Source organism: Cynocephalus volans, chromosome 9 (genome assembly GCF_027409185.1).
Source record: "Cynocephalus volans isolate mCynVol1 chromosome 9, mCynVol1.pri, whole genome shotgun sequence".
Taxonomy (NCBI): Eukaryota; Metazoa; Chordata; class Mammalia; order Dermoptera; family Cynocephalidae; genus Cynocephalus; species Cynocephalus volans.
In genome coordinates, this window is record NC_084468.1 from 103656759 (window position 1) to 103670067 (window position 13309).

General features: G+C 33.2%; 1 protein-coding gene across 2 annotated transcripts in view; it reads left to right on the forward strand.

Moving 5' to 3' along the window:
- Positions 1 to 4652, forward strand: part of LOC134386047 (bifunctional heparan sulfate N-deacetylase/N-sulfotransferase 3) — a 144821-nt gene extending 140169 nt beyond the window's left edge. For both annotated transcript variants that reach the window (XM_063107975.1, XM_063107976.1), the window contains 2 exons: positions 2702 to 2804; positions 4533 to 4652. In XM_063107975.1, the coding sequence (XP_062964045.1) occupies positions 2702 to 2804; positions 4533 to 4652 (223 nt within the window). The remainder of the gene's footprint in view (positions 1 to 2701; positions 2805 to 4532) is intronic.
- Positions 4653 to 13309: the final 8657 nt, after the last annotated feature.

Consider the following 13309-nt stretch of genomic DNA (forward strand, 5'->3'; position numbering starts at 1 on the left):
GGATATGATTACTTTATTGCCTCTAATACCCAAAGCAATACAGAGGCAGAGATCTAGGTTTACATTCTTTTCATAGGGCTATCGTCTGTACAAAATTAGTTACATATAGACCACCCCCATACATACATACATACAAACATTAAATCACACTATAATTTTAAATCAGTTTTATTGATGTATAACTTTACATATGATAAAATTCACCCATTAAGATTGTACAATAAATTTTGACAAATGTATACAGTTGTATGCACCACCATAATCAAGATATAGAACTTTTCCATTAGGCTATAAAGTTTCCTCATGCTTCTTTGCAGTCAATCCTTTCCCCTTACCCTTGACCCCTGGCAATCACTGATCTACTTCCTTTCACTTAGCATAATGCTTTTTGACATTCCTCCATGTTGTTACATCTGTCAGTAATCAGTTTTTTCCTAAGTACTCCATTTTATGGATACGCCACAATTTATCCTTTCACCAGTTGATGGACAGAAAGGCTGTTTTCACTTTGGGGCTATCATGAACAAAGCTGCTATGAACATTTATGTAACGATCTTTGCATGGGCATATATATAAATTTCCCTGGAGTAAATAAATACCTAGAAATGGGGTTGGTGAGTTATGTAGTAGTTATGTATTTAAACTTACAAGAAATCTTACAAAGTAGCTGTCATATTTTTATTTTCTACCAACAAGGTAGACATTCTACTTGTTGCATGTCTTTGCCAGTATTTGGTATTGGTCTTTTTAAGTTCAGTCATTCTGGTGAGTGTGTAGTGCTATTTCATTTGTAATTTTAATTTGCATTTCTCTAATGACTAATGATATTGAACAAATTTTCATTTGCTTATTGATCATTCACATTTGTTCTTTGGTGAAATGTCTGTTCCAATCTTTTACCCAATTTTATTGGCATTGTTGTCTTTTATATTGAGTTGAGTGTCTTTAAAAGAGCAACATTTTAAATTTTGATGAAATCAAAATTACCACTATTTTTCTTTTATGGTTTATCCTAAGAAATCTTTGCCTAACCCAAGATTACAAAAATTTTCTATGTGCTTTTTCCTGTTTTCTTCCAGAATTTTTATGGTTTTACCTGTAAGGTTTAGGTCAATGATTCATTTCAAGTTAATTTTTATATGCAGTGTAAAGTAAGGGTCAATGTTTCTTTTTTTCCCATATAGATATCCAATTTTTTTAGTGCAAACTGATTAAAATACTAATCCTTTCCCACTGAATTACTTTGGCACCTGTTTTTAGAAAATCAGTTGACCATAGATGTGTGGGTCTATCTCTGTACTCTTTATTTTGTTCTATCAGTCCATTGATGCCAATACCACACAGCCTTGAACACTGTAGCATTATAGTAAATCTGGAAATTAAATAGTATAAGATCATCAACTTTATATTTTCAAACTGTTCTAACTCCTCTAGGTCCTTTACATTTCTACATAGGATCTATGAACATGGTATAGCTCCCTTTTTTGTTTAGGTCTTCTATAATTTCTCTTAAATATATTTTGTAGTTTTCAGTAGTAGACTGGGCACACAATTTTTGTTAAATATATCCCTAGGTATTTCATGTTTTTATGTTAATTTAAATGCTTTTATTTAAATTTACAGTTGTTCATTGTTCACACTATAATTTTAAGCATTCTGAGAAATAGTACAGATTAAAAACAAAAGGAAAAAGTGACCCTAAATGATAATTCTTTCTAAGAGAGAATAACGGCAGTCGTTTCATTGAATAACAAAAGCAATGTGAAAGAATTATCATTATTGACTATTTCACTTTTATATCTAGGCATGAAAATTATTATTTTATTTACAATTAATAATACAAAACATACCCAGACACAAGTGAATAAGAAAAAGCCCTGAACCTAGTCAGGAGGCCTAGACTTGAGTCATGAACTGAATTCTGCAAAAGTATATAGTCCAAGATAAATAAACCTCAACAAACATTTTCTTCTACTTCCTTTTATATTCAACTAATATTTCTTGAAAGTTCATAACAGCCAAACACTATGCTAAGTGCTGTAAAGTGCAAAGAATCCTATACACCATTTCCTTATGGGGCTGTAATGAAGGCTCAAATGAGGAAGTTATATGAAATATTTTGGTAAACTAAAATATAATGTGCTATCATTATTTTTATTATAATTATGGCATGACAGTCCCATGTATAGGTGCTGTTACTTTAATACAGAGCTCATACCAAAAGAAGAAAGTAGCTCTGGAAAAAAATTAAATGGATTACAGCCAGAGAATCCTGAAAGTAATCACTCCGTGTCACACCAAAACCCTTTCTCTTCTCTTATCCGGTAGTTGTATGGTACACATACCATCTAAATCCATAGACGTGGATAAAGCCAGACTTGTCATTTTTAAACCCTACAAAGGAAAAGCATGGGCTTGAAATTTATGAATTTTTTCCTTCCAGATGAAAGAAATAGCCTTATTAATTTCTATTAATAGGAGACCTTCTGTTGACAGTTTTTCTATTAGGAATTTGGCAAACTCACAAATATGACAGATGGACTGAGAATTCAGAAGTATGCCAAAAGACTTCATGCAAAGAGATGTTGTAAAAAAAATTCCAGTTTTTCTGGTTATAGTTTGATATCCAAATAAAAATATTTATGTTATTGGTCAGTATATCTTATAAACTGCTTGAAAAATACTTTTTTTTTTTTTTAAGTTTTGATTCTCATAAAGGTTTCTGGTGTCAGTTATTAGAAGAAGGTAAAACAAAATGCCTTGGAAAGAGTAAAGGAAGAAAATACCCTCCAATGGATTCTGATGTAAGTACAGAGCTAAAAAATACAAACTAAATAAGCCAAATGATATATAATATCATATCTGTTTTCTCAGAAAAGTGGTTAAAGTCAAAATTCAGCCTTTCTAAAAATTAAAAGTGACATTTGAATTTCAGTACATCTAGATTTCTTGTTTTGATTTTTCCAATGATCTACTCATATTCATTCAAGAATAAAAGAAAACAACAGAATTTGCCATTTTTAATCAGAACAACAAGATAACATCTCATTCTGAAAAGAATGATGTCTGCATAGAAATTTCAGCTCTAAAAATACTAACTGAAACCAAGATGGGAAATATATCGACTGGAAATTGAAAATAGGACCAAAAAAATTCTATTTTTTTCCATTGCCTCAGTCACTCTGTAGTAATAAATGTGGCCTGAGTGATAATATTAATTACTGATATAATATACTAAGCTTTAAACTATTAGTATGCTAATAAGGTGAAAGAATTAATATATTTCCCAAATGTCTAACATACTAGCAGATAATTTAAGCTCTTGGGAATGGAAACATGCACACTGTGATATGTATCTAGCACTTCATGTTTATTCTGTTTAGCATGGTAACATCGTGATTACTTAATGACACAATTTTCTAAGTTTGTCTACCCTGTATTTTTACTTTAATGCTTATTTCATATATATTCAGATTTATTAATAATATTTTTATTTTATAAGTCTGATTAGTATTTAGTTTGGATATATGAATGCAAATAGATTATGATTTGTAAGGATTTTTTAGAAATCAGAAATTAAAATATTATTTGGGATTTTTCCCCACAATGTTTAATACATTATGTTAACTGAGAATCCCACAGTGGTCTGAGAATCCTAAGGTGATCTAAACTTATTTGAATACTTTTATCTAACAAAATGTTGAAGACCATTTTTTGTGCCTAGCCTGACAGAGAGTGAGCCTGTCCTCAATAAGCCCATAATTAAATTCTATATAGAAGGCATGGGACAGGGGTTCTTTTGTTTTGATAAAGAAATTGCATTCACAGAACTACAGTTTTCTTTGGTTGATTATTAAAATACACCTTCAGAGCACTGTGAAAACAATCATAATACATTAAAAGAAACTGAATGGCAATTTCTATAGTATTTCAAAAAAGTAATACAAAATACATCATTTTCACTTATGTCAAAGCTGCTTCCCTATATATTTATTAAAACTAAAATGTCTAAAAGACATTGCAGAATATCTTTCTTAGCATTTCATTTTTCTCCAGTATAACAGAGACATACTGAGATATAATAATAAATTTGGTGGTAGAGAAAGATAAAAATACAATTTTTCAGCATATCAATTCTTCTAGATCTTTCAAAAAGGATACTGTGTAATACATACTGGGTTTATTTGAGGGAGTAAAGAGGCTGATTTTCTGCAAATAGTGTCCAGAGAGGAGGCAGGAGTAAAGAAGGCTCCATAGAGGTCATGGAAATACAAATTTGTAAGACAGGTGGGAGGAGGCAGTACTGTCACCATGATGTTCTCCTCACCTCCTAGTAGAGAAAAATGTCAGTACCCCTCACCAACACTGTCAACAAAACATTATAGGATGTGCTGAAATAAATACTCCACCTGCTTAATATACACTTGAATACAGATCTGGTATACTTGATAATTATTTAAACATAGTCAAAGTATGTAAAATATACTTAAATAAACAAAATAAAATAATTTTATTTCCTCTTCTCTCCTCAGAGCAGAGCATTTCTGTCAAGCTACTATCGAGATCACAACATGGAACTCTCAAAGCTGCTGCACAAACTGGGACAGCCTCTGCCATCCTGGCTGAGACAGGAGCTGCAGAAAGTGAGATAGCACTGAGAGAAACTTGAGAATTCATCTTCCATGTAAAAAGCACCTTTTCCAAAGCTTCCAGAAGCTACCAAAAGGCTGTTGAAAAATATACCTCTTCAAACAAGAAAAAAGAACAAAGTTCCTTCCATGTGCTGGCATGTGGATGATTAGAAAAAGAAAAAAGAAAAAGTATCTGTTACAAGCCTTGAGGCCTATGGCCTTTCCCTAAACCCATATCTGAGCCTGTGGGATTATTGTAGACTACTGTGCATTCATGTGGAACTCAATTGCAACCAACATAAATACCAAACACAAATGCAGAACCGTTCCATTTCATAGTAATATTTACACTTTTGTATATCAACTAAGATTGTGTCTGTAGATTTTTAGACCATTGTTTGCCTGTATGATGTTTTCTTATTTTTTGATTCTATAAAGTGTCCTACAAAACAAGAAGCGAAATAAACATCGCAATGTAGCATAAAATGTCAAAAGCCTAACACCCATGAAAAATGCCTGCCAAAATTTAAATCCACTGAAGTATTTAAAAAGAATTGTAAATTATAATTTGTGCTAGATCAGAGAGTGGAAAAGTTATATATGAACTTTATCTAAAACAAGAAAGATAAGTGCGATAGCAAAAAAAAATTGATTTTTTATATAGTCTAGTGCATTTATGTAAAAATTGCTAACTCCATTGTAATGTAACTATTATGCTGAAATACATATTGTAATGCTGTTGGATGGTAAATAGAAACACACTGAGTATACCAGAACAATAAATAATACTGTAAAGTGTACTGACCAAATCCTCTATAAGAGAGAAATTATAGGGGTCTAAAGATACATCACTGAGAACTCTGTGTCCATTTGCTGTAAACTGCAAATCTATTCCAGTAGCCCTCACTAGTTCTACAGAAATGCATGCAAAGAGTCCGAGGTACATGTCATCTCCAGAAACAGATTGACTTTTAAATGTGAATAGCTTTTTTTTTAATGTTCCCCAGAGCAAAACTTGTTAAGTGAAAATCAAGGACAGTTTTTCTAGATTATGTGTTCAGACTATTGACATTTAAATTATTGAAAAACTACATTTTCCACGTAACTCAAAATAAAATTGTGTAATGTAGAGATTTATAACAAAAAGCAAATTAATATATGATTTATAATCCAATATTTGCAATGATACTTTTGATACAAGGCAGAGAAACATAAGCAGGGCAGAGTTACATTTTTGAAAATATTTCCAGTCTTTTGAAAGATAACAGAGCATAGTTAAATTTATAGATTACCTACTAAATTAAATATAGGAAGTTCAAAGGTGAGCAAGGCATGGTTTTTGAAATATATTTACACTTAAATTTTAAATGATATATATGATTAATAAAGTATTCAGAAAAGAAAAGAGTAAGTCATACTCATTTTCTTGTGTTATTACTTGCTTTTTAAATATACTGTACATACACATAAAATTTTAGTAGTAAATAAATTCTTTGCTACAATTACAAACCTTTATAAAATATTTTCAAAGGTGTAATTAGAAAAAAAAGGTATGCAGAAAAATCTGTAACCCAGATATTTTCATTGTCATTATAATGTCTAAAACTAAACTCTATCCTTTATTCACTAATTAGAAAACAAATTGTGAAATAATTCCACCTTTTATAAAATTTTTAATTTACATTATAATTGCTAATTAAATATTTTTAAAGTTTTATGTACCCGAAGTATACACTAATTTTTAAACAAACTTTTAACAGAGATAATTGGAGAAAGAACTAATTTTTAAGACTCCTGACTGTAGAAGCAAAATCAAAGTCATTTGGACAAATATGGTAAACTTAGTCCTCGTGTTACTGATGCCCCTTTTGAAACCGCACATGCCAAACATGTTAGGAAAATTATCATAGTCTTTCAACACCACTAATTTAAGAAAACTGGCTTAAAAGAGTCAAACATAGACAAAATAGGCTCCAGCAGTTACATACAGTGTTATGTTTTTACTTGGCAACATTTCTGCTGATAAAAGAAAAAAAAAAGAAACTGATACATTTATGCTCTAATGATGAGATGTACACTTGAACTTCTAAACAAAGCTGCTAATGGCCTAATTTTATGTAGGTAAAACCTAGTTGACTGAACAACTCACCTTTTAACATAATGTCAAAAGCATACTTAATGCTTAAAAGAAAGGAGAGAAAAGGAAGAAAGCATTCCAGAATTTACTCATTCACAAATATATGTATTATGCTACCTACAGCAGCAGCAAACCTTTGAAAGAATTTTAGACCACTCAATGTGTCTTGGAGACAGCATCAAATTCTAGACGACATGCATACTTTCCATATTATATACTCCAGATGGTTGTTATGCTATTCTGAAAGTAACATAAATACACATGAGGAAAGAACGAAAGATAATGTGATTTAAAACTAGCTTTGTATAGAATTCCCTTTTTCGTTGTTTCAAATGTGAAACTTCCTCAGGAAGAAATGAAATGGTTATTTCAATGTTTATAGCTATAATATTCTCGTCATTCACATTGAATGAAAACTACTGGAAACATTTTTTTCTCTGAGTTTTTTAAAATAAAAAACCTGCATATAATTCTGATAGTAGCATGGTACCTAATGTGTACAACAATAAACTCTGATAAGAAAATGAATTTGGGCTGGCCTGGTGATTTTAGGTAATAAGTAGGTATTTGATTGTTTTTGCCTGGGGGTGAGTGAGAGGTGGTTATAAAACATAAATATGACTAACATAATTCAAAATAGAGAGATGGATGGAAACTTCTATGTAAGAAATAAGGTTTTCTTTAAAATATAATGTAACCTTTCACAGATCCTTCTAAATTTAGGTTTTGCTTATAGTGATTTTTCTTGGTTATAATAGATGTAAAGCAGTTCCTAGGTCACTCATGGGACCCTAGAATAAGAAAATGAGAACCACACAGCTGTTACTTTGATTTTATCATTTCTCATTCCCAGTACTCTGTTCTGCTCACCACAAATGGGCACCTTTGTTTCTTTCAAGATTTAAAAGGTGTTAGCTAGTCTCTCCTTTTTAAATATCTAGAAAAACAATCTCTGCAAAAAAAAAAGTAGGGGGTGGGGGGATGAAGTTAGACATTTATCTTCGTTCTCCACATACTTACTTTTCTCTATTCCAATTCCTGTCTTTTCTAGACATCAGATCTTCACATATCGCAACCACCCTGTCTAGGTGCATCAATTGAATTGCCCATAGGCTTGCCTCCCACACACAGCTCACTGACTGAGATGGGCCATCTCATCTCATCTTCTGCCCTTGCGCTAAGATTTATACCATACACTCCTCTGGTTCTCAGGCTTTCAGTGTCAGACTGAATTACACTACCAACTTCACCCAGTTTCCAGCTTGCAGACTACAGATCAAGGGACTTCTCATCTTCTATAAGCATGTGAGCCAATCCCTCATAATAAATCATATATCTCCTATTGGTTCCATTTCTCTGGAGAACTCTGAATAGTACACACAGTGTGACATTGATTTCATCCCCAAGAAAATATAGAGTCTACTTTGAGAAAGCGTCTCACCTGTAGCCAAGGATACCTAACAGAATTTGAGAGCTACTTCTCTGCCATTCAGTGCTACTACTATTTCTTGCCATTTATTGTTACCAATTTGTTGTCTATAAGAGTTCTCTTATACAGTCAGTGCTGTTAACAAATGTTAGAGTAAAATTATTCATTTATTGGTATATGAAATGTATTTTTTAACCTCCCCTTGCACCTTCTTCCATTAATCTTGTAACTATTCTAATCTTTGAGTTTCTATCACTTCTCAGTCTATTCACAAAAGTTATACATACAAAGATTAATAAATCTCTAAAATTGGAACCAGCTACATGCTCACCATCTCCTTTGAAGCATCTCTTAGAGAAAGAGGAATCATGACCAGTGTCAATAAGAAAAGCCATTCAACTTGCCAAATTCAAGTCAAATATCTCATTTACTGTTCTCCAGAGAAATAGAACCAACAAGAGATGATTAGATATTTATATGGATAATTAGACAGACAGATAGAGATAGAGATATATAATGAAAAGCTTATTATAAAGTATTGACTAACATGATTTTAGAGGATAAGAAGACCATGATCTGACATCTGCAAGCTGGAGACCCAGGAAAGCCAGTGCTGTAGTTCAAAGGCCTGAGAGCCAGACAGCTAATGGTGTAGATTCCAGTCCAGGTTTGAAGTCCTGAGAACCAGGAGCAGCACTAGGGATAGGAGATCAATGTTCCAGCTCAAGCAGCCAGGCAGAGTTAATTTGACCTTCCTCTATCTTTTTGTTTTATTCAGGCCCTCAATGGATTGGATGATGCCCATCAATGTAGGGGAGGGCCATCTGCTTTACTCAGTCTACCAATTCAAATGCTAATCTCATCCAGAAACACCCTCACCGCCACACCCAGAAATAATGTTCAATCAGTTATCTGGACTTCTTGTGGCCCAGTCAAATTGACACATAAAATTACCATCACATTTACTCAGCATTCCCTTTCAAGGAAGTCAAAGCAAATTTCACAAATTAAATACTCACAGCATGAAGTCTCCAAGATACTGATAGGAAGAATATATTTGCCCACATTCTTCCATACAGAAAATTGAATTAAACTGAGTGAAATGTGAGACATCTCCAAGCACACAGCATCTGTGACAAATCTTACATAAAACTATCTACATTAAGCTACTTCTTGGTTATAAAGGAATAAATTAAGTGTAGGAAATGCCTGCTGTCTACATTTCTGATGCCAAAATGCACTATATCAAGTCAATATCTGAAAGAAACCAGACCTTGCCCTTAAATATTATGCATAATTTATACAGTTGGGCCAGAGAAGATGGGTCTTCTTTTCTTTATTTGGTAAACAATATTCTCAATTTGATTTTTTTTTCAAGTTCAACCACTTTAAACAGAAATGCAAGCTAAAAATAATATATACTCCTAATGCTTAAGTGTATCATTTCAGAACTTAACTGATATTCTACAAAACCAAAAAAAAAAAACTTTTAAAAGCTCACAAAACAAATACACTATCAATAATAAAGGTTACTTTACATACACATGAATAAATTGGTAAATTTATAAGAATGCAAAGGTTATAATTTTAAAATAAATAAAAAGCTATGAAAATGTAATATTGTAAATTCTCACTCCCACCTATGATCAACATGATAAAACCATATTGTTTCTATCCCCAATTAATTGCAAGGATGTCCTCAGTACAATTAGAATACCAAAGAGGATAGACTGGACTGCAGTCTAACATCTGTTCTTAACTAAGTAACATTGGGTAGGTGACTTTTTGGGCCTCAATTTTCTGATCTGTCAGTGGAAATGTGATCATTGGCAAGGAGTGGGAGAGAGGGTACTGCTTTTTCCCTTGCTTTATTTTACCATGTGGAGGTACATCAGTTATTGTAACATTTGAATGTCTCTTTTGCTCACCTACTCTACCACAAGAGAGCCTTGAATTACTAAGTGGTAAAACTGGAAACAGAAATTGGGCTTAAAGGGCCGACCCCGTGGCGCACTCGGGAGAGTGCAGTGCTGGGAGTGCAGCGGCGCTCCGGGAGCGCCAGGGGTGCGCGGTGTGGGCGACACCAAGCCAAGGGTTGCGATCCCCTTACCAGTCACAAAAAAAAGACAAAAAAAAAAAAAAAGAAAGAAATTGGGCTTAAATAGCTCAACCTCTCTCACATCTCTTTGGGATCCACCTGCAAAGAACAGTCACCCTGGTCTGTTTTTGGCCTTTGTTAAGTTTAGCAGAAATTGATGTCTAGAAACATTATTTAAAGCTACAAATATAACCAAAAGAAGAGCTAGAAACAAAAATAAAAATATAAATATATGCTCAAAAATTAGGAAAATCAACAAGAGTGTAAATGAGGAACAATAGTATAAATGACCTAAATGTCTCATCCTTCATGTGAGGATATAACAGATACTGTTTTCAATTGACAAATCAAGAAATTAAGGTAAAAGGGTAATTGAAATTATGGAGGTAATCAGTAAAACTTAAACAGAAAGGGTAAAAGTGAGTTACCTTTGATAAGTGCAGCTAGAATGTGGTACCTAAAAGGAATACTTGAATTTTTACTTCCAAGTGCATGTATTTCTTAACAACAATAATTTATAATTAAAAAAAAAAAAAGTCTGTAAATATCCAGGACCAACAGTGTCCATTCTGGTGGGAAGAGCACAGAAGCAAGAGATCTAAACAATAGCAGACTTTAGCATCACATATTGGAAATTAAACAGGAAATTAACTAATAGATTAGACTTCTGTCATGGTGTAGAGTCTGAGCCCTTTAGTACAGTAGTCCTAAAAGTATAATCTGTGGACCCCTGGAAGACCTGAGTCCCCACCCCCCCCCTTCAGGGGGTCTGCAAGGTAAATACTAATTCATTATATGCCCTTGTTATTGTGTTGGTATTTTCACTGATGGAGCAATAGGAATAATGGGTAAAACTGCTGGTGCTTCAATATAAAACAAGGCAGTAGAATAAATCTGTACTGATAGTCATTGTATTCTTCATCATCACACACTCATATTTTAAGTCAGTGTCACTCAAGGATGTCCTTTATGAAGCAGTAAAAATTATTAATATTATTACATTTCAATCCTTGAGTGTATGTCTTTTTACTATTCTTTTTGACAAAATGTGAAGCATGCCTAAAGCACTTCTGCTACATACTGAAGTAGATGGTTGTCTCCAGGAAAAGCACTTGAGCAACTGTTTGAGTTGCAAATCGAACTAGCCACTTTATTTGTGGAACATCATTTTTACTTCAGAAAGTGACTCACAGAGAACTATGGTTATTCCAACTTGAGCAACTGGCAGACATTTTCTTAAAAATGGACAAAGTGAGCCTGTCACCTCAAAGAAAACAATTGACAGTATCTGTTGCCAATGATAAAATTTGAGCTTTCAAGTGAAAATCAAAATTTCGTAGAGCTTATATTGGCTACCCTGTGACATCATATTCATATTTAAAGACCTTTCTGATGAGATCTACATAACTCAGTGAACCAATATTTTCCAAATAACTAATGTACTAGATCATTATACATGTTATAATCATTATAATGGTAATAGATCCATTCTCAGAGTAAGATAAAACAGTAGATTTTAATGTAGTAGAGCATGAAAAGTTCAATGATTTGGTTTCAGATTCCACATTGTAATATTCTTTAAGAAAATAGTACGTGTTGAGTTTTGGTGTAGTATCAACAAAAAATATCCACAATAATCTGAAAAGGCTATAAATATATACTTTCCTTTCCCAAATATGTATCAGTGTAAGCCAGATTTTCTTAATATACCTCAACAAAAACAACATATCAAAATTCATTGAATGCAGAAATAGATATGAGAATCCAGCTCTCTTCTATTATGGCAAACACTAAAGAGATTTGCAAACATGCCACCCTTCTCACTAATATTCTTTTGTTTTGGAAAATAGAGTTATTATGTCATTAAAACTGTGGTCTTTCTATGGGTTTGTGTTTGTTATTTTCAAATTCATTATTTTTTTAAATTTCTCAATTTTAATTTCTAATACAATAAATATTGATAGATACAACCCTTATAAGCAAAAGGACTTTGGGGTTCTTAATAATTTTTAAGAATGTACCTAAAGCCAAGACTTAAATCATAAACAATAGATTAGAAAAAAAAAATAAATGGAAAGCCAACCTACACCTCCCCTCCATCACCTTCCCATTCCACTCCCAGACTGAAGTTGCCTGGCCGGGGATGAAGGAATACTAGAAAAAGAGAAGAAAGGTAAACATGAGTTTGGGTTTCTTCTCCCCCCTGCCCTTCCTCCTTGCCACCAAGCTGAGCCCTGAAAATGAAAGGATAAGAGATCTTCTTTAAGACTGAGGATCAAACACTAGAGAAAGCTGTGTCTTAGGGCTGGCCAGTTAGCTCAGCTGGTTACAGAATGGTGCTGAGAAAGCTGCATCCTATTACCCATTTAAAACTCTGCAGAGCAGCAACCTCCTCCATTTATTCTGCCCAGCAATAGTGGAGGTTTTCCTTCTCCAAATATTAAAAATACCACATCATATCATAGATGGCCTGAGATTGCACAGGTTCCACAGAGACACAAGAGAACACGTAAAACTCCCATTATCCAGGGAAACTACAGAAATCACTAAGAACAAGCTTTTAAATCCAAAGGGACCTAGCATCTGGGACGAGAAGGACACTTAATAACCTGCACAGACTGATGACTGCAGGCCATGGGAAGAGCCCAGACCAGAGAAAACATGTATCCCCACATCTATGTGTCTAGTCTCTGATCACATAGTAAGTGCTCAATTCATAATTATTGAGTTAATTTAACAATAAATAACTAGGGAAGGAAGATGGAACTAGGCAAAGATGACAGTTTTAACATGGCATATTTTCTTAAATTTAAGTGTTAGAAGAAAAGTATAAATTTTTATAAATCATTAAATTTAATTCACAACCAGCCTTACAAGAAATTCTCAAGAGAGTACTGGGTCTGGTACCTGAAAAACAACCATCACTACCATGAATACTCAAGAAAGAACAAAACCCACCAGTAAAATAAAAATGCTAACAATAAAGAGAGAAAGGAAAAGAAAAGTTGACCTAC